This window comes from Acanthopagrus latus, chromosome 9, assembly GCF_904848185.1.
Source record: "Acanthopagrus latus isolate v.2019 chromosome 9, fAcaLat1.1, whole genome shotgun sequence".
Lineage (NCBI taxonomy): Eukaryota > Metazoa > Chordata > Actinopteri > Spariformes > Sparidae > Acanthopagrus > Acanthopagrus latus.
This window is the reverse complement of record NC_051047.1, coordinates 23968061-23989969: the sequence shown is the minus strand read 5'-3', so window position 1 is coordinate 23989969 and position 21909 is coordinate 23968061. Positions and strand designations below refer to the sequence as shown.

Below are 21909 nucleotides of genomic sequence, written 5' to 3'. Positions count from 1 at the left end.
AAGTCTGTTAGGCCCTCATGACAGACACGGACTTGTCGTGGTGACCCCCTTCACTCCCCTACTCTCTTTCTCACACACACACACACACACACACACACACACACACACACACACACACACACACACACACACACACACACACACACACACAGAGCATGTAACATTTAAATCCTGCAGGATGTCCATATAATTACATAGCTGTATATTTCCAGTCCAGTGAGTGAGCTTGTGGATCTGCATCGTACTTGTTAACAACACAACACATGAGCTGTTACTATGGTTGTCTCCCATTCATAAAGATAACATCTGTTTCCTCTGATGTCACTGGAGATCACTTCCTTGTTGCTCTTGCCAACACCGAATCCACTCCACTAGAATCCCCACTGATTGTTGGCCTGTGACCATTTTACAGGTATTTAACTGAACCAAACTCAGTGGTAAAAGCCAAGTGTTTTATAATCTAATGTCACTGCTGTTGGCTTTGAACTTCACACAAAGCATAGCAGCATTTTAAACCTTGATGCATTACTAGGATTAATACAGTATTATACTTGATACCTCATGCAATAAGTCCAATAAGTTTTACTTCCATAAACAAAAGAAACCAGCAATAGATTGATTTAATAGTTGAAAACAAATCGTTGCAGCTCGACTACTGAATGCAGATATTGTGTCGTTGGAACACTCAGTGTCAATATGTCAGTGTCAGTATCAGTTCTTTTGAAAGACTTACTTCATAATGTATTTCTGTTTACTAGAATAAATAATAAATAATCACCTCCAGCTCTTTTTCACCTGAGTGGAGATGATTATACTATATTTTCATATTAAATTTGATAGCTTCCTTTTGGAAATAGCCATAATGAATGCTTTAATTCACAACACAATGATTCTGTCCGTCTGTCTACATGTCCTTCGAAGCTATCTATCTAATGTATCGTCAACATATGATTTTTCTGGGAAGCTGCACTGATGAGTTTCAGCAAACTACTCTATTGATTTCCATAAATCTCCCTCCCTGTCTGCCCCGGCTTCCCCCGGCATGACAGCTCGGGACTCCCATCTGTCAAAACAGATGAGAAGCTGATCAATATGTTTTGTATCAGAACCAGTTTCCTCCTCCACTCCCTATTGAAATATTAAGCACCACTTATAGAGGACGTTTAATCTGGTATTGATATGTCATCAGATGGGTATGCACGGGGACGTTTGTGGGTTTTGTAATGGCTATCTTAAAGTGTGAGAGTGGATGCTTTGAAAGTTTTTTGCTCCCGAGCGGCGTTGCGGAGGCGAAACACACATTTTGAGCATGGAATACGTGGTTTCTGCAAAAAGACAAATTAACTGGGAGAAAGGCTCAGCAATGAAGAGGAGAGGAAGTTATGCAAGCAGAAAGAAAGAAGTGGGGATTTAAAAGGGAAGGGAGAGATAGAGCAGGAGACCGATGGATGGATGGATGGATGGAGGTGAAGGAGGGAGAAAGGGCTTCAGTAAAAAATGCCAGCCTCAGCAGTAAAGCCAGTCTGGGCCCTCTGCAGCGAGTGTGTTCGCACGTGTGCACGCCGGTGAGCTTTTGCCCAGTCGGCATTAACACCCTTCAAAGTCACTGTGTCCTGAGGTGAACACCCCCGTGGCGACCAGTGCCCAGCAAACACACTTCACCCTCCTTCTCTTTCTCCTTCACCGTCCTCCTAACCTCCCTCTCACCTTCACTCTAGACTCTCTCTCTCTCCCTCTCTCTGACTCTCTGCACTCCTCCTTTGTTATCCGTCCATTTCTTAATGACTCAGGACACACAGATACACAACCATGACCACCCCCCCCCTCCATCTTTATGGGCCCTGTGTCTCCTGTTCGGTCACCTCTGCAGCCCACTGTCAGTAAATCTTCACAGTGGAAATGAATAATATGTCCTGGGGATTTGTAAAACACAACAATAAGGGACGTGTCAAAGTGTTTGTTTATGATTCAGCACGTTCATAGCAAGAGATAATCGAGTCATATTGTCGCTAGTCTGTTAGATTGATTGTTTTTAAAATCTTCCTAACTCAAGTAGACGTCAGTAGTCCACAAAGCAACTATAATGAAAGTGACGGAAACAATTCAGAACAATTCGATGAACAATAGAAACACTGACAGCAAATCAAAATACACCTGAAATTACAAAAGTTAATGGATGGCATGTAGAAGACACTTTATGATGGCCGCCTACATAAAATATATGTAAATCGGTTCATTTTACCTGAGACACATTGCCAAGTGGTCTCAGGTCCCTGAAGTTTCTTGTGATGTCCTTTAAAACATGGCGACATTAATTGATGTTGATCAAAACAAAAGCACAAATAAAAATGGTCTCAGAAAGACGGCAGCTCTCGTAACAAAGTCTCAGTGTCTAAAAATCTTCTCATCTCTGAACAATTTCACAAGATCATCTCCTTCAGTGTTTTTTGTTTTATCTGTTTCTCTGTGCAGCTACATTGAGCAGGAACAGAACGATCTTTACAGATCTTTACAGTTATTATTGTTACAGTAATCGTTCTCGTGTTGTCTAATTTTAACTAAACTCTCAGCACCTCCTTGTCATTAACAGAAATGATCGGGTTGTCATTTAGAGAAGTTCAAAGTAACAATCAAATGGGCTTAAAAATCATGTAAAATGCTTGAGTGCATGATTAGGGCAATTTTCATCAGCAAATGCCAACAATCTTGTTAAGTGCGTGCATTAATTAAGTAGTAAAATGGAGGAAACCTGATTTTCAATTACAATTACATTTGTGTGTGTGTGTGTGTGTGTATATATATACATATATACATATATATACATATACATATATATACATATATATATATATATATATATATATATATATATATATATATATATATATATATATATATATATATATATATATATATATATATATACATATCTATATCTATATATCTATATCTATATATATATATATCTATCTCTATATATATCTATCTATCTCTATATATATATATATATATATATATATATATATATATATAAAATAATTGTAATAATTGTGGTAAAGTGAAGATGTCAAACCACTACAGTTCCATGAGCAATAAACTAAAATTGTACTTGTGCACTCCTTCTCTCATAATCTCTCCTGCTGTCTCCTCCCGTTCAGCTAATGCACAGCATCTGATCCTGACCCATCCCATCCCTCTTAACAAAGACTCTGGAAGAGTGCCCTCCACTTAGAAGAAGCTCTTTTTTAAATAATTGAGTTTCACAAGTTCAGCAGCGTGTTCCCCTTAAAATTGAAAGTGCATTTGAAAAAGTACTCAGACGTTATAGATTCACAATAGGTCAGCTCAGCTCCACTGACCAGGAGGCGTATTGAGTGCTCGCACGTCTTTGAAGTACATTAAAAACTTTGTGTAGCTTCAGCCTACCTTGATTAGCATTCAAGGCTACAGGAAGCAACGGCCAAAAGGTTTTGTAATGACTGTGAATAAGCCTTGTAACAATAAATTGTCAGTGCACAAAGAAGAATCAATTGCTTCCACTTGGCTGAACCAAAAAGTCCCTGCTTCTTCTCTGAGGCTAATGAACGTAGCGTGGTCTGTTTGACGCAAGTTCGTGGGACCAGCAGAGGGTCATCCGTTGGTCAACTGTCCAGTTTCAACTAATTGAACGGAAGGAAGCCAGTGGAGGAGGGAATAAAGCTGCCCGTGTCTGGGGTGGTCTGGTTGCGAGACACCAAAGCAAGATTGGCCAAAAGAAGGGTCGGGTCCTATCCATGACCCCGAAAGGATTCCCAGAATTCGCTGAATGCCGGCCTCTTCTCCTGCCCGGCCTCGTGTAGAGCTCGCCAGTTCAGCTCCGCGGCAAATCCACCACGTGAGCGTCTGTTTGCAGAGCCCCGAGAAAATATAAAACCAGGCACGCACAGACCCATACAAACAAACATGACAACACACACTCTCAGTTTGTAGTAATTTAAAGTGCCTGGACACAAGCAGTGTTCATTAGCAGAGCGTGGAGGCAGCATCATTAAGCATGGGGTCAAGAAAGCTGCCAGTTGGCTGCTCCCCCTCTTGTTGCAGCGATTCCCACTGTCACACGGTGATGGCTAACCTCAGCTCCCGAATCTGTCGGCCAACACATACAGTTTAGCCTATAGGGACGAGCTCATTAGCCACACTACATGCCCGTGAACAAGCTCCCACTTGTGCGGCCCTGCCATCTACCGCAAAGCTGAGTGCCAGTGCTAGCGACCGTTTAGAGAGAATCTGTCATTTTCACATTTATGGGGCTAATTTGGGGTGTGACACATTAATATTTTTAGATTGAGTGGCCCAGTTGGAATTCAAACACTTAACCCTGCTGTTGCTCAGCTCTATCCACTTCGCTGGGAAATAGGATGGAATAGGCCACATTTGATGACAAAAACTCATTTTCTTTTCATTTTCATCAAATGTGAAGGAAGGAGGATTTTGGTTACATTTTAGTTTAGTTTTTTTTGTTTGTTTTTTTACTGCCATTCATGTCCCTGCTCTTCTCTGTGTCTTGTCAGCCTCTGAGCCCAACCTGAAGCTTCGCTCCCGGCTAAAGCAGAAGGTGACAGAGCGCCGCAGCAGCCCTCTGCTCCGGAGGAAAGATGGTCCCATCAGTACTGCCAAGAAGCGTTCCCTTGACGTGGCAGGTGAGCGCTGCTGTCACTGGTTATCTTCTAGATGAGAGTTCATGTCACAATAAAGATGTATAGAATCTGATTTAACCAGTTGATAGACATGTATCTAATATAATATGTAACATATCTGCATTAAAATGTCTAAAAACAACTAGACCATACTTATATATTTAGCAGAGCTTTTTTTGTTCTTACATTATCCCAAATGTTTGCAACACTTAAAAATCCAGAGTGATCCATAATTGTATTCAATGTCAAGAGTTTGTTTCATTTGGCCTCCTGTTGCTTTGACTTCTGGGAGAGAATCAGAGCGAGGAAAGAGGTCGGCGATCGTGACACGACAAAACTTTTCTTGTTGTATTTCTGCCTCGGTCACGTAGATAGATTTTCAGTGGAAATGAAGGGGCGTTTTAAGTTCCCATGAAGTTCACACACGTCTTGCTCCATTTCTCACCTGTACACACCAATTTCAGGCCAGACAAGGGCAAAAAAAAGCCATCTTGAAGGTATTTAAGAGTTTATATCCTCCTAGAAAGTCATTAACATTGTTGATGACTCATCCTGCACTGCTGCATAAAGGCTCTCTTTATTTTATGACACTGTCATGGACGTCGCTATAAAAAGAAGAACGTCACCAGAGGAGTGTGTTGCTAGGAACCATACCTCAGCGATTATTGTATAAAATCACAACTTTTACCTAACACAACTTCATTCAGTGATTTGGGTGAAACGGGGTCATGTTTTATGTAAGAAATATTTGCAGGTTTTCTCTGTGCTGCCCTTGGGCTGCTCTGCCTTGAGAAAATCTGGGCCGCTAGCTTTACTTGTTCCTAAAGTAACTGCTAATAAACTGATCACCAGCAGCTTCTTAATGAACATCAACTCTAAGAATGGCTGAAGCCAGTTTTAATTCCTAGTTGATTTATGGAGTTTCCTGGTAGCTAAGTACAGTCCAGGTCATATCATTTTCATGAGGTTTTGAGCGTTAATAAACAAATACGAGTCCGAATAATAGAGACATATTTCCTCTCAGAAATTGTCCTGGTTCAGCATGTCGGAAAAACCTAACATCTGTGCCGTGTGTGTTCTAGAGTCTGCATGCAACAGCGCACCAGGCTCAGGTCCCAGCTCCCCCAACAACAGCTCCAGTAACATCCCCAGTGAGAACGGGGTCACCATGTCCAGCAGCCCAGCAGAGGTAAACCAACATGGCCGCCAGCGTCTGCACGTGTGTGACTGGATATATGTACGTTTGTGTGTGTGTGAGGGAGAAAAGGCGACAAGGGGTCTCCAGGAGGAAACTGGCAATAGCGATCTGTTAAGATGGAGAGCACATAGAGGGAAGGTAAAGTACTGTACTCTGTATTTTCTCTAATGTTGTGTGTGCGTGTGTGTGTTCAGGCCTCCTTGCTTCAGAGGTTGGCTGCCAGGGAAGGTTCGGTTAGCCAGCTCTCTCTCTACACCTCTCCATCTCTGCCCAACATCACCCTCGGGCTGCCAGCCACAGGCCCCGCTAGCTCTGTGAGTACAGTCAACGGACAGTATTGTAATGACACAACACAGCATGACTAATTACACCAAAGAATACTTAGTTTGCCAAACATGCACTTAAAAACGTACCTAATTGACGGTAGTGGTTAACATGGAAGTGAAATGACAGCATTCTCTGCACTGTTGGTTTTCCAGCAGGGTTCGTTAAAATCAACAACCACTGAGCTGTTATATTTCAAGCTAGTCTACGTGTTCATATAAAATAAATAAAGGAAACATGTCCGTCTCTCTCTCTTTGGGTTTTCTCCACCTCACTTCCATTCTGTCTCGTTCGACCTTTCTTTGTCTCCCTCCATCTGCCTCCCTGCCTCTTTCCTTCTCCGTCCTTGTATCTCAATCACTCTCTCTCTCGCTCTTTGTAGGTGGTATCTGGACACCAAGATGGTGACAGTCGTCTGGCATTGCCGGCGTTGCAGCAGGGCATTCCTCTGACCTCTCCATTCCTGCCCACTGCCCACCTGCCCTCCTACTTGGCATCTTCAGCTCTGGACAGGGAGGGGGCTGGAGGGGGCACGGCTGGTCACAACCCCCTCCTCCAACACATGGTGCTGCTGGAGCAGGGCCACAATCCAATAGGTCAGTGTCACTGCAACCTTTACTTTCTTTACTTGTCAGCAGTCAGCAGCTTGTTTCTTCTTCTTCATCTTGTTCTTCCTCTCCTCTCATCTTTTTCCCTTTGTCTTTATCTTCTTCCTCTTGTTCTTGATGGTTCTTGACTGGTTTTCTAAATTTGACAAACAACTGAAAACAAAGACATTACATGACTCAATAGATGCTTTAAAAATGCTAATAATTCTCCTGTGACGTCTCTGTGTTTCTCCGCAGTCGGTCTGGGTGGCCTCCCACTGCCATCGCCCTCTGTCTCCAAACTTGTGCGGGGCCACCGTCCCCTGGGAAGAACCCAGTCTGCCCCTCTGCCCCAGCAGCAGTGTGGCCAGGCCCAGGCCCTGCAGCAGCTGGTGGTCCAGCAGCAGCACCAGCAGTTCCTGGAGAAACACAAACAACAGTTCCAACAGCAGCAGCAGCAGCACATCATCAACAAGGTGTGTGTGTGTGTGTGTGTGTGTGTGTGTGTGTGTGTGTGTCTTAAGAATGGTCTCTAAGGCAACATTTGAACAGCTGTGGCAGAGCAGCCTGCTATATGTATAGTATGAGCATAAGTGAAGTGAAGGAGTGTGTGTGTGTGTGTGTGTGTGTGGGGGGGGGCTTGTGGTTGACGGTGTGTGTGTGTGTGTGTGTGTGTGTGTGTGTGTGTGTGTGTGTGTGGGAGTGTTTGTCCATCTACATGATGTAGATGTCATGTTGTCTGTGAGTCCTGTCTTCGCTTCAAGAGGAGGATGAATCAGCCTGCAATCAGCAAGTCTTCCAGCAAGTCTTTCTTGTCTGTGTTCGCGTATCCCTACTTCTCCCCGTCACCCTGGCAACTGCGCTCCGGAGGAAGCTGCCTCCAAATATGGTCGTGCAGGAAGTGTGACTCACTGCATCATTGTGGGTGTGTGTGAAAGTGTGTGTGTGTGTGTGTTGGTGTGTGTGTGTGTGTGTGTGTGCTCTCAAGGTGATGAGGGGATCTGCAGCATTATTAGGTCACTGTAGAGAAGGAGATGGTTGTTAGTGTTTGTGTGTGCAGCCACCAGTGTGCATGTGCTGAAATTCCTGCAGGATTAAGCTCCATTATCTGGTGCTGTTGGGCCGTTGGTGACTCCCTTCCCTCTGCTGTTGTGACTCCAGTTAATTAAGTCAAGCTTAGGTTTAAAAAAAAAAAAAAAATGTTGCATTCATTTGCGTTAATGCTCTTTTCAATGCAACTCAGAGTAAGAATTATGACTAATGAGTGTGCATTGCTTATGAAGAAAAAAAAAAAAAAAAAAAAGATTTGAAAACCGTGTTTGAGCCACTTAAGAAACAAATGTGCTGAACTCGTTTTAATCACAGAGGAAGATTTGCAAAATCAAAAAAAGGACACCCTGTAATTATTGTGGGCATGCTCTGTGCCTCTACTATGAAGTGATTGTGCATGTGTGAAACAGGATTCCTTCCCTAATTCAGTGTATTAAATCACAGACCACTCACTGTAGATCCGTGATAATGAAGACGTTTACAGCAGGCATTCCAGTCGGATAACAGTTTATACATCAGTGCACAGCAACAGAGCTGCAGCCACTATTGATCTCCAAGCAAGTGATGTTTGCTTCCTGTCGGCTTTTGAATTTCCATAAAAAAAGAAGATACAGTCCACAGTCCCCGTGGAGCAGACCATGACAGCAAGGCCAATATCACACCGTCAGAAGATGTGTTCACAGACAGGAAGGGGAAGCACTTCCCGTTATGGTTTGGCCGGTATTGGCCTACCACAGATAATCCAGTTACAATACAGAAACAAATGCTTTGGGTCATTTATTATCATTATTAGATTCCTGAGTAGGTTTACTGTTTCAGTTCACTGATGTCATTTTCGACAATGAAGTTTATTGTTTAACTACAAAATATCCTGCCTCTGTCTCATATCTGTGTCACAAGTGTTTGATAACCGAATCTGAGGGATCACTGCCCAAAATGTGAACCTATCAGCCAATATGTTGATATCGCAATTCTTTGCTAATGTTTGTATCAGGATCAGCCCTGAAATCCAGCTTCGCTCAGGTTGGTAGAGGCAACTTGCTTTATAATTACCGTTTTTTTGTCAAAGGCAAAGAAAGCAAAGAAGGATTTGGAACATTTTGTCTGAAGGCAGTGAAAATAATCTAAATGTAACATTGTTTGGACAAGTAGCACTAACAGCCCCACTTCAAAAAGTCCAAACTAACTCTAAATACCATCTGGAGTACGTAAGGAACCCACTTGTGTTGTGTTGTGTTGTTTTAGTCGGTTAGTTTTCACTTTATGCCTCATTATGCTTTCGGAAAGTCTTTTTGTGTCTATGGCAACTGTCAAACAAATACAGCCACAACAATTACAATCAATGACAGACACGTTACGGCAAATTACTTCACAACATCGCTGACAATAAAGAATATAAATAAGTGAAAGTGACACACGCCCGGTATCTGGAGGATTAGTTTAACAGAGCAGTGCTGAAAGGTTTAAAGCATCCGCAGGTGTTACACCCCCTCAGATACATTTGGCAGTGAAGTCAAAACCCATTTATTGCCTTATCAAAAGCAGAGATCGGTGATTAAGTGAGGATGACTTTCAGTGAGCGAGTTGTGTAGTGGCAAAGCATTGGCGGCGTCACCTGCCGACTCGTTAATGTTTTATACTTAAAGGCGCAGTTCCAGTAAAATCAGCAAAAGCTGCAGAACAGGTTCTGACAGTTGCAGCTCCAGACACCTGAACGCAGCCATCTCAAACACTTGTCTCTCCCTGCAGCTCGCTGACATGTGGATGGTGTACATTCATCTGAATTACGCCCGGGAGTCACATTCTTACAAAATGTAATATAGATAAATGACACATCCCCAGCCAGCCTTTACTTTGTTTTGTCTTTTCTTCCTCTTCTTTACTTTTTTTCCCGAAACAACACAGCAGCCTGCAATATGTTGAAGTGCCCCCAAGAAATACCATTTATTGCTGCGTAATAAAGTGAGGCTCTGCAAGAGGATACACTTTTATGTTAACACCAGGACGTATAGCAGCAAGTCTCTACTGAATGATTTTAATACCGTGTTTTTATTACAGAGCCTATCATAGCTACCATTAAATTCATTATTTACTCTTATGTATAACTCCCTTTGGTTTGTGGGTGTTTACAATCAGACATCCACCACTTTGTGAGATATGAATCAACCACAGCCTCCGATTCTCTCCTCGTTCACATATTTTGGTCACGTCAGTGAAAAGAGGCGCTTCCTGCTAACTTAAAAGACAGTTGGACATGTTGGCAGCAAAGAAGGGACTGAAAGAATCTTGAAACACTTCCAACCCGAGTCTGTCGCCTATCGTTAATTACCTCAGACAGCTTCGGCAATTCAGTTACATGATATTGTTGTGGAAGTGTGTGAGAGACACAGACAGATAGTGACAAGAGTCAACCAGTGTCAAGTGTTTTGCGTACACAACAACCTCCCCTCCTCTGCCCCCCCTGCCGTCCCTGTCCTCCAACCCATTCAACAGGCTTCATGTCGTGTCCGTCCCCCTTATGGTTCACATCCCAGCAACTATTTCCTGTGTTGAGCAGGAGGGCTGGAAGGAGAGAAAGGGAACAACAAGAGAGAAAGGAAGAGAGCAGGAGTGAATGAGTGTTTTGAGTTTGTTTGGAGAAGAGGGACAGGGATGAGGCAAGAGCCTGCGCTCTGACGTCAATGGACTGTTCCCTGGGCAATATGCCAGCTATGTGAGTGTGTGTGTGTGTGTGTGTGTGTGTGTGTGTGTGTGTGTGTGTGTGTGTGTGTGTGTGTGTGTCTGTGTGTGTGTGTCTGTGTGTGCTCGTGTGTTTATGTGTGTTCCATGCACAGTGGTCCACTCCAATCATGACCTACACATCAAGGTTGAGGTCTTTGTCGACAGGGACAGCTGCCACAACAAGATTCCCTCTGCAATTCTTCCTCTCTGTCTTCCTCGTGTCCTTTGCTCAGTTCATGCGAGATCCTTTTGAGGAAGTTTTTGAAATAAATGAATAACCTAATCAGAGTTCAGAGTACAGTTTTATCTCTATGTACAAAAAGTACTGCACTGATGCGAGCTCTTGTTTGGTTAAACTTGAGGTCTTTAACTTTATTTTTAGAATGAAAAACACTGACTGCTACCTGCTGAATGGCACATTATGCACAGTCGTCCCTGATGTTCCCTTAAGCACTTTTTACACAGTGATCGTACGAGATCCTTCACTACGCCAGCTTCGTTTTTTTCAATCGAGGTACAATAAGTTTGTGGTTTTAGATAACTGGGCGGTTTTCCGAAAAGCATTCAAGACGTGACCCCAGCACACCAGGCCAGCATTTGACCGTGAGCCAATGTCAGGGTTGTTGGCAAGCATCTGCTGCCCTAATTGCGGTGGTGCGTCCCACACCGTCAGTACTAATCAGCCCATGTCGGCAGCTTTTCCGCCGATTAAGCAAGTGGAACTGTCAGCGAGTAAGATTTCGTACTTGATTTTCACCCCCACCTCTTCGGCAGTGCTGTTTGCGACCTCTTATCAGACACAATCTTGCTTACATGTGACTGTGAATGTTTACGTCAATAGAAAGTCTTCCGGTTTCCCTTTTTGAAGGACTGTAACAGACTACTGCCACCTGGTGGTACGGAGTGATATTTCCTCTTACACGGGCACAGTTGGCTGACAGCTGAAGTCTTTTTCGTTTAGAATACTTGACGCTGATAATTTTGAGCTCTGAGTTTCCAAGCACAGAACTCTCTTTTACTCTTTCCAGCTCACTCTTTATTCTGACGTTCTTTATACTGATGTTGATTTGGCGCTGAGGGCTTAGAGGTAGATCAGCAGCGATCCCCATTCTGTCTTCATACCTTTTATGCGGAAAAGCAAGGTGGAATAATGGCCGTTAGCCCTATATCCCTTACCATTGGTCCATAAGTTTGTTACTTCTTTCACGTCTCATCTGAGCGTCTCTTCTTCATCCCCAAGATCATGTCCAAGCCCAGCGATCAAGTCTCGGCTGCCGGCTCCAACACCTCGGGGCCGGCCAGACAGCACCAGAGTCACCCGGAGGAAACGGAAGAGGAACTCAGGGAGCACCAGGGTCTCTCCTCCTCATCCTCGTCGTCCTCCACCACGTCCGTGCAGGAGACGGGGCCTCTGCGGGGGCTGGTCATCAAGCAGGAGCCCCCAGACCCCCAGGAGCAGCAGGAGGAGAGGGAGCTGAGGGAGAGACAGGTAGAGAAGGACTTCCTATTCCGGCAGGTGAGGAAGCAAGGAGAGGGAGGAGGGACAGTGAGCAGGAATAAAGGAAATTGGAGACCAGCTGGGTGTGAAATTGAGAGTAAAAATGAGAAATAGCAAGATTCAATTCCCATCCAACCAACAAGTTCAGGGTTAAAGTAACTAAACATTAATACTATAGAGGAGTCGTTTCACTGCTTTTAAGGGAAATGGATGAGAATTATCTAACAGCAGTGACAGATGGAGCCAGCAGTGACTGACAGAGACATTACACTGTTCAGCCCACTCTCCCGCATAATTTAAGCTATATTTAAAATGTTTTTTTGTTTTTTTTTCATTCCGGTCACGGAAAACAGAACAGTACACATGTTCTACTGATGCAGGAGAGTAGTGTGTTTTCTGTGAATGGCTTAGGGGCCTGTGTGCCTCCTCTAACATGACTCCATATGGACAATCAAATTCTCATGCTTTCAAAATACACACTGTCCACCCACACACACGAAGGAAAAAAAAAAAAAAACCTTGATTGCACACAGAGTCTCCAGTTTTCTACATTCACTATAGCTACATTACTCGCACTCGATATCTGCGGACACACGCACACCCGTACACACTCAGGACGCCGTGTCCTCGGCTGTCTGGCCCATCCCTGATGTCCGCTCAGCCAAATTCAATCAGGCACTCCTCTCACTGTCGCCATGGCGTCCATAGTGTAAGCAGACACGCCCATCTCAATTGAACGACAGGATCACTTGGTGAGACTCTGTGTCGAGTGGAAAGATCAACCTCATATTTCCAGTCGCCCCATTTCCAGGCACTTACATGAGACTCTTTTAAATGAAGTCTTTAAATAGAACATGTCTCCAAAAATTAATGTTTCACCTTCCCTGCTGTTTTGTGAGGAATTAGGTGGATAATTATTTGTCTCGTGTTCAAAGCTGCTCCCTTTATAGTCCCATGAAAAGAGTGATGATTATGTGAAGTCAAGGATAAGATGGTTTTAGATTAGTAGTTTCCATTATCCGTGCTGGAAGACAGCTTTAAGCACAGTCTTTACAACTGAAGGCTCATGTGAAAATGGCTGAAGGACCTCTGGGTTATTAACCAGTCGATTAGATCAAAAAAATTTTCAATATTTATGTGGTGTTTTCATGTAATCACTGTACAGAACAGAGAAGCAGTATGTCACTATGTCAACCATTATTACCGGCTTTGAATTCATCCTATATTTTTGCAAGAATCTGATGCCATCTTCTGGCAGGAGAAGGATATTACAACCAGTATGTCATTGTGTTTGTGTGTGTGAGCAGCAGGCTCTGCTGTTAGAGCAGCAGCGGATCCACCAGCTGAGAAACTACCAAGCCTCCATGGAAGCAGCCGGGTTATCGGTCAGCTTCGCCGGTCACCGGCCCCTCTCCAGGGCTCAGTCTTCTCCGGCCTCCGCCTCCTTCCCCATGGTGGTACAAGAGCCGTCTGCCAAGCCTCGATTTACTACAGGTTTGTTGAAAAGTTATAATAACATGGGTCTAACAGATACGCTTACATACTGCAGCTAAAAATGCTCTCAACTGTCATAAAGACGAGCAGCAAACAGCAATCTAGAAACACACTTTCATCCTGCTGATTGCAGGTTAGAGGAAACCACACGCCATAATGAGCCACCACACAATGGCTGCGTAAATGGACAAGGCTGTTGCTAGGTATTTTGGGCTCCCTGATGATTTCACCTACTACAGCTGTAATTTACGACACATGAGCAGCTCATCTCTCTGGAACCTCTCCACATGACCTCTTGTTTATGATGAGGCAGGTGTAAAAGATAATCGCTCCGTGAGACGTGCAGAGTGATTATAGGAATCCCGTCATGGCAACTGTTCCTGTGCTTGTTTTCAAAGATGTGTAATTACTCCTAACCTCTGTGTGTGTGTTTGTGTTTGTGTGTTTTCCAGGTCTGGTGTATGACTCCTTGATGCAGAAGCACCAGTGTATGTGTGGGAACACCACCAGTCATCCAGAGCACGCTGGACGCATCCAGAGCATCTGGTCCAGACTACAGGAGACAGGACTCAGGGCGCACTGTGAGGTGAGGCTGCAGTTACACTGACCGCAAGTGTGTACAAGACACAGAGCTGCATAAATACAATATATGTTAAACAGACGATAAAACCTGATAGATTTGAATTGTCTTGTCCTGGAGCTCCAGTGAGTCCAAACATTTGCCGAGCTTGTTTGGTTTGATTCTGTCCTCCTCCTTCTTTCATCTAAATTATAGTCTGTATTGTATATTTGTATCTGTATAGTGTCACGTGTAATGTTCATTTTTTTGCAACCTGGCCAGACTAAAGATGTAAATTAACATTCTCGAGTCAGTAAGGTCAAAGTGTTCACTGTAAAATGCGAAATATTAGAAACAGTTGTCCCTGCACAATTAAATTCTTCCTCTGCCTTCCACAAAAAAAAACACAGGTTAAATGTTAGAATAGAAATCTATCAAATGTACAAATGATTATGATAAGACTAAAAATAAGAATGTGCAGCACACGTGCATATTCCTGCACCGACATGTTTACATCTTGTATTTTAATACTGTTATTCATTACTCTGCTCTGGCCCTGTAAAGTAATTGAATTATTAAAATGAATAAATACATTCATGAGAAAGGCCAAAACTAATGAGTTGGATGGCTCTTCATAGAGCACATTACTCTGCCAAAGCCTTTTTAAAAAAAATTTGTAGAAATATGTTCAGTAGTTTTTGTGCGATCCTGCTCACAGACCAACAAACACATTGTGTAACTTTCATGGTTTTCATACAGATGCTGCAGCAGTGTTAACAAGTCAGTGGTGTTTTTCTTTCTTTTACGCTGCTGTATACTGTTATTTATTTCTCTCTGTTTTTTGTTTTTTTTACAAGATGCTCGTTAAAAAGATTTGAAGGCTAACAGTGAAAAACATGCCACCACTAAACTCTGAGATGTAGGTGGTTACGACGACCAGAAGGGGGCAGTGTGGGGTCGTTTCAGCTCCACGCTTGGCCTCAGCAGTAAAAACAATAGATTCTGAGGTGATGGGTTGAAAATGAGCCAGCTGTTCTCCTAAATCCTGCTTTAAACATTCAGACACCAATGGACCTCCTTATATACCCTCCCTCTTCACCACTGCAGGGCAGAGTGTCCTCAACTTCACACAGTGTGATTACTTTGATGCAGCAGCTCACTGAATCCTGGATCTACGGTGGATTAGTGCGTAATTTTGTCTTTCTTTCTCTCTCTCATCCATCTCTGTCTTCTCCTCTGTCCTTACTCTGTGAGTAGTGCATCCGCGGCAGGAAGGCCTCACTGGAGGAGTTACAGACGGTCCACTCTGAAGCCCACGTCCTGCTGTACGGAACCAACCCGCTGCGGCAGAAACTAGATTGTAAGACATACAAGAAAACTATGAAACCTATTACAAACTAGATCTAACAGCCACAGTGTAGATTTCTAGGCATTACTCTTTATCACTCTGCGTAAATGTGGATGCTTTAGAAGTGAAATGATCGAGTGTTGAGATAAATAATAACTCCTCAGTGTTTCACAGTGTTTAACAAGCGCAGCGGGCCAAAGATTTAGTGCACAGGTGCAGCTGTAAACAGACATCATGCTGCACATATTTCATCTCTGTACACGTATACACGCCTCCCGCATCAGACAAATCACAGACGCAAGTCCTTCACATGAATCTGCAGCGTCTGTTAAAGGAATCTGCGTTAATGCTTAAACCGTGTCATAACAAAAGGTCCGATCTAATAAAGTCCTGGAGGTGTTACGATAAGGTGAGGAGCCGCGGACGCTTGTTAACTAGAAGTCGCACAGGCTGCTTAGTCACTTAGCCTCTGTGGCTTCAAGTGCAGGTGTAGCTGAGTGTGTGTGTGTGTGTGTGTGTGTGTGTGTGTGTGTGTGAGTGAGTGAAACTAAGGGGCAAACCCCAGTGGTCATCTTAGCTTTCATTCCAGTGGAGACATAAATTCCCCGTCTTATTACTGCTTACACAGGAGAATTACCAGATACTCCTGTGGAAGGTCCAGCCTACAGGTGTTTTTTGCACACATGACGAAATGAAAATGGCGAAAGAAAGTTATAAACCCGCAAAGATGGCAGCTAGTCTGGGATTAAAGTATTCATGGACACTATATTAAATATCTGTAGGACACTGCTGAGCACATGTGTTTTGGCTGGGTGACACTTGGACCCCCTCACCTTCACTAATGCGAGTGCCACGCTCTGCCCATTGAGTGTCTGAGGTCTGCTGTCGCACTCATGAAACTTTACACTAATCCTGTTGTCAACACTGGATTGAGATTAGTATGAAACTTGGAAGCTATGTTTTTTTTTTTACTTTGAAACATTTCTTGAGAAATGTACTGCGAGGCGAGTAAATCTGTTGGATTAAACATCTGCTGAAGTAAAAAGTGTGATCCCTTCGACATATCGAGTTTTGTGTGTGTGTGTGTGTGTGTGTGTGTGTGTGTGTGTGTGTGTGTGTGTGTGTGGGTGAGTGTAGGGCTGCGACTAATGATTACTTTCATTTCACGTCACAGTTAGATGATGAATCCATTCATAACGATTGATTCATGAGAGTGAGCAACTCATTTTCTTTTTCGATTGATTAATCCACTTATCGTGTGCAGTTTATTTAGAGCAAGATGTAAATAAAGCTTTTTGTCATTTGACTGGGAATTCTGTTTTCCAGACCACATGGTTGTCCGTTTATTTTCTAACCTGTCAGAAAACTGGAGTTTATTCATTTCCACTTGCTTAAACAAAACAAGAGAGAACTCGTTCTGGCTCGAAACTCCTGAATCCTCCTGAAGGGGGAGAGCGTTTTGATTATCAGGGTTATGAGATCCTTTCTTTCCTTTCACCTCGCCCAATTAAAGCTGGCCCCTGTATAGTCTCGCTGTTTAGATTAGGTCAGAGAGTCAAATGCTCAGTTTCAGGGGTCATGCAGCCGGCTGTGCCCGCGAGTCCAGGAAAGTTACGTCTTCACCTGGTAACCTTTCTCTCTCTCTCTCTCTATCACTCTTTTCTAACCCTCCATCTCTTTCTGTTTCAGGTTCAGTGAGCCCCATGTTTGTGAGGTTACCATGTGGAGGCATAGGGGTGAGTAAGTCAAGCCAAGTTTTTAAGTCACTTTACAAATATTCACTCTATAATTAAGTATTGGTAATTTGCGCGCCTGATATTACTTGGAAATTGCCGGTGTTAGTCACGCTGCTTTATTCAGTGGAAAATTGTTGTAATAGACTGTTGTGTTTATTTTTTTTGTTTTTTTTTCTTACAACATCGTGTTAATCTAATCAATAACCCAACCGGCACTGCTGCGTCAAACAAATGAGCATAGTTTCAGCATCATCAGATGGTAGTATAATAACTGTTTCCCTTCGCCCACTCTCCCTCTGCCCCCTGCCTAAATAATGGTCCCATTTGTTCCCGTTCCACCAAACAAACACACGCACACACAATCCTAACACACTGGCGCACGCATGCACACATACGCACACATACACACACACACACACACACACGCACACACACAAACACACACACATAGACACACACGCAAACCACCCCTCAAGGACCAGAGGCAACAAAAGCTGTTGCTTGCCTTTCCGCCGTGTTTGTAATTATAACCAGATGTTTTCGGCATATGAGCTGTGTGTGTGTGTGTGTGTGTGTGTGTGTGTGTGTGTGTGTGTGTGTGTGTGTGTCTGACTGTGTTTGCATGTGCGTGTGCATTGAAATGGTGGGGGGTATGTTTTTGTTTGTGTGCATAGCAGTGTGTTTGGGGATGTTTGTGTGCTAAGGTCAGTTGTTGGAAGTTCTGTCTTTTTGAAATAGATATGTTAGAATGGCCACGTCTCACACCTGTGTGTGTGTGTGTGTGTGTGTGTCTGTGTGTTTTTGTGTGTGTGTGTGTAGTCTTTTTCATGGGACCGCAACTAACTAGCATTTCCATCACTGATTAAACAACATTATGAAACTTTTTTTTTCTTTTTTAAACCCTTTATTTTGGACAGATTTACTTGTTTCTATGGTAACCTCTGCATCTGCCATTAGCTAGTTAGCTCAGTTAAGCAATGCAGCCAGACATGATATTGTTATGTCGTGCCAAGGTTTGTTTGTAGTTAGCACGTAACGTTACGTCACATTTGACAGAGCTGTTGAAGGAACCCGGGGGTTTGAATTTACGACACTGTTGTTGAGCGTGTGAGTTTGCTCGTAACTCTTGTGCAGTTTGGTTTCTCCACAGTTTGTCCAAACTGCAAAGATACATGTATTTGCAAAAACAAAAAAGGTGTCTAGTACAAAAATGTCACACATTTATTTTTGCAAATTAGACAGTGTGTGGGAGCTTGCTTGTCCATCCCCTGACACACCTGACACCCTGAGGTCGATGTGTGAAGTATTGTTGTTTATTTTTCTAGATTAATGGATCAGTATTTTAGTTTATTAAGCACTTAAACTGGTGAAAAAAGTTGATCCAGCCCAGGACGACACCCTCAAATGTCTTATTTTGTCCACAGCTAAAATTTTCAGTTTACTGTCATAGATGAGTAAAGAAACCAGACTTTAATCAGAAGCTGGAACTGGAGAGTTTTGCTTTATTTTTTCTCAGAGAAATACCTCAAACCAATTTGTTGATTCTCAGAATAGTTGGGTCTCATCAAATGCCCATCACATTTTCCCAGAGCCCAAAGTGACACATTCAAATTGCTTCTTTTGTCCAACCAACTGTCCAAACCCAAAAGACTCTTTATTGACTATCATAACTGAGAAACACACGCTGCAAATCCTCACATTTAAGAATCTGGGACCAGCAAACCAGAAGACATTTGTTTTGCGACTTCACTGAAATTATCAACAGAAGGTGGAGGAGTCACAGTTTTGGCCTGTTTCGTGTTGTGAGGTTTAAACATGCTAACTAACTAGCCCCGCCCGTCCGGGTTCACAGCTCTTGTGCTGGTGGCATCAACACCAACACCTCCCCTGTGCTCTGAGCTCCCAGCCTGCTATCTGCACTGCTAACTGAGCTAACAGCTGCTACAGTTAGCAGTTGCTCTGATGACTTCCTGTTTGTTGCGAGTTTGATTTCAACAAGTGGGGAATTCTTCCATCCTGCACCTTTTGTTTTGATCAGTTAATCTCATTGTTGTTGCAGCTCTGTTTTTCCATAACCCAGCCGCCCACGTTACACCTACACTGCCCTTTCCTTTCTCTCTCTACACCTCCAACTCTACATGTCATACAAACTCTCTCTCTCCTTCTCTCTCTCTCTCTCTCTCCCCCTCTTCCTCCCCTCGGGGGTCACCGCTGCCGCTGTGGTGGGAAACGAGAAGAGCCCGGGCTCGGCGCTGCTCTGTTCTGCTCTTTATAATGGCAAATGGGACTAAATTGTTGTCTTCCTGTCATATACACACACACACGTACACGTCCCACACACTCTCTTTTAAAGAGGAAGGGGGCTGAAATTAGGCTGTCAGCCTGCGGAGAACCATCATTCTGTCATACGAGCGCGTTCCCGCTCTTTTTCTACCTCCGACACACACACACGCACACATACACACACACACACACACACACACACACACACACACACACACACACACACATCTCTTTCCTTTCACTTTTTCCCTCACTAGCTTGTGTCCCGCTCCTGGCTCGAGGCAAAGAAACTAACATCAACATGGGAAATAATAAACCACTCAGTCTCCACATGCTGCTTTAGAGCGGCATCTGTTTGTGCTCATTAACCTGACTTGTATATATGATTCAGTTTCCCATCCACTCACTCACTAGGCCCGTCGTTTGCTCGCTCGCTCAATCACTGCCCCGGCTACTACATAACATCTCTTTACCTCCTCACACCCTTTTTTTTGTAGTTGTTTAGTTTAAATGTACCACAGTTTAATTTCATGACAAAGTCTTTCTTGGCACAACTTAAAAAGAGCTCTTTTTCCTTTTCCCTGTGGATGTTATTATGGCGTCCTCCGCCAGCCTTGATCGCTGCAGACGAGAGGAAAGTAAAGCGGGCCGGCTGGCATGAAAAAGCTGTCGAGTCGCTTTACATAGCGGCTAGCTGGAGGACAGAGGGAGCTGACTGCATGGCAGGGGTTAATATCAGAACAGTTGACTGACTGAAGGGTCGTCAGTGTGCATGAAAAAAGGCCGGCCGTCCGTCTGGTTGAAATTGACGCATTCAAAGCAGAAGAGCCCCGGGTTTACATGAGAAAGCCTCGCTCTGAGAACTCTCTGGCATGGTCCGCTCCGCACATGTGTGTACAGTTCAAACACATTGACATACAGACCTTCCTTTTCTTCTTTTCCCCTGCCAGCGTCTTCTCTCTGTGTTTATCATGTGCTCCATCTGCCTGCAGTGTCTGCCATGCCTGACGGAGGGTGTGTATATTATCATGTGCGCGGGCCTGCGCACAATCAACCCCATAGAATACCGTGGTCCATTTGGCTGGGATGCACGTGTGTGGATGTTCTGTTGTGATTGGGGGCCGAGGGCCAAGCGTGCCTCGGCATTAATCAGGCTTGACCACTGAATGCTCGCCCTGTGTCTGAATCACTCACTCCCACACACATACAAGCAGCCACGCAATCAACCGTGAAATCTTATTTTCACTCTATATAACAAAAGGATAAATAGAGAATTTGTGCTTTGTCTCAAAGTCTTCTGTGAAATCATCCGTTTCAACCATGGAATATTTCATGCCAGTGTACCTTTACATTTGTCCACACTGTTGATTTAATTTCTGAAGTAACCACTAATTTTATCAACATCATTTTACTGATATATTGACTTGTCAGCACGTTTGCAAACTGGGGCTGTGCAACATAATGATACAAATCATTTGACAATAAAAGAATTCAGTTGTTTCATGTGTTTATTTTCATAATTCTGTTCATAATTCACTCTAAAGTTTCCCTCAATGTCTTAAGGTAATATTTTAAGGGGTTAATGCAACACTAACAATAATACAGACCAGGAGAATAACTTTTTATAACATTCACAGTGTTGTAAATTTAAAGTTTTTTGTTTTGTGATTATTTGAGAATCGGCATGAAAGTTCTAAATCTATGGAAAAAAAATGATCATGAGTGATTTTGAATATGTTGTTTATTCATTGAATTTACCGATATTTTGGTTGTATTGAGCAGCTTTACGGTAAACTGAAATGTTTCCAAACTGACCAAACCTTTATCTTAAAATGAACACATGAAATCACAACAAATGCCAGAACAAGTAACTTTTTTATAATATCAGCAGTGAAGGTTGTGTCTGTTTGTTGGTCGGTTTGTCAGCAGGATTACTTAAAAACTACTGAACTACCTTTCATGAAACTTGTATGTAGGGTTTGTCTCGAACACATTAACGTTTGATGCAGATCTGGTGGATCCAGGGTCTTTGTTCACTCTTTCTTTAGCCTTGACAAGTGACACATTTTATGTATGTAACTGCTTAAAACAGTCCTTAGTGTGCTAAAGCAAACACTCAGAAACAATGCTGCCTTCTCTGGTGCAGGTTCGACCGTTCGTCTGTATGAATGAGTAATCTTCTAAATATGTGTTACTGCCTCACGCTTTCTCTCTTTGTTGTTTTCCCTCCATGTCAGTGAAAACATTTTCCAGCAGTCCCACTTTCAAAGACTCACTTTGATGTTGAGAAATGGCAAAAAGCTAAATGATTTCAAATGTCCTCACAGTTTTATAATTATTGTCATGCTCAAATACTGTAAACCGCACCGCCAAGTATCCCGAAGTGATTTGGAAAACAGCATAAAGTGTTTTTTTTTCCCTGTTCTTCTTTTAAA

General features: G+C 43.3%; 1 protein-coding gene across 7 annotated transcripts in view; it reads left to right on the top strand.

Moving 5' to 3' along the window:
* Nucleotides 1-21909, top strand: part of hdac4 (histone deacetylase 4) — a 138178-nt gene that overhangs the window by 87618 nt on the left and 28651 nt on the right. For 6 of the 7 annotated variants that reach the window (XM_037109489.1, XM_037109491.1, XM_037109495.1 and 3 more), the window contains 10 exons: nucleotides 4551-4679; nucleotides 5759-5865; nucleotides 6069-6188; nucleotides 6581-6794; nucleotides 7044-7261; nucleotides 11797-12072; nucleotides 13362-13548; nucleotides 14001-14134; nucleotides 15365-15467; nucleotides 17145-17191. In XM_037109489.1, coding sequence (XP_036965384.1) covers nucleotides 4551-4679; nucleotides 5759-5865; nucleotides 6069-6188; nucleotides 6581-6794; nucleotides 7044-7261; nucleotides 11797-12072; nucleotides 13362-13548; nucleotides 14001-14134; nucleotides 15365-15467; nucleotides 17145-17191 — 1535 coding nt within the window. The remainder of the gene's footprint in view (nucleotides 1-4550; nucleotides 4680-5758; nucleotides 5866-6068; nucleotides 6189-6580; nucleotides 6795-7043; nucleotides 7262-11796; nucleotides 12073-13361; nucleotides 13549-14000; nucleotides 14135-15364; nucleotides 15468-17144; nucleotides 17192-21909) is intronic. The other variant, XM_037109490.1, reaches the window with a different exon arrangement.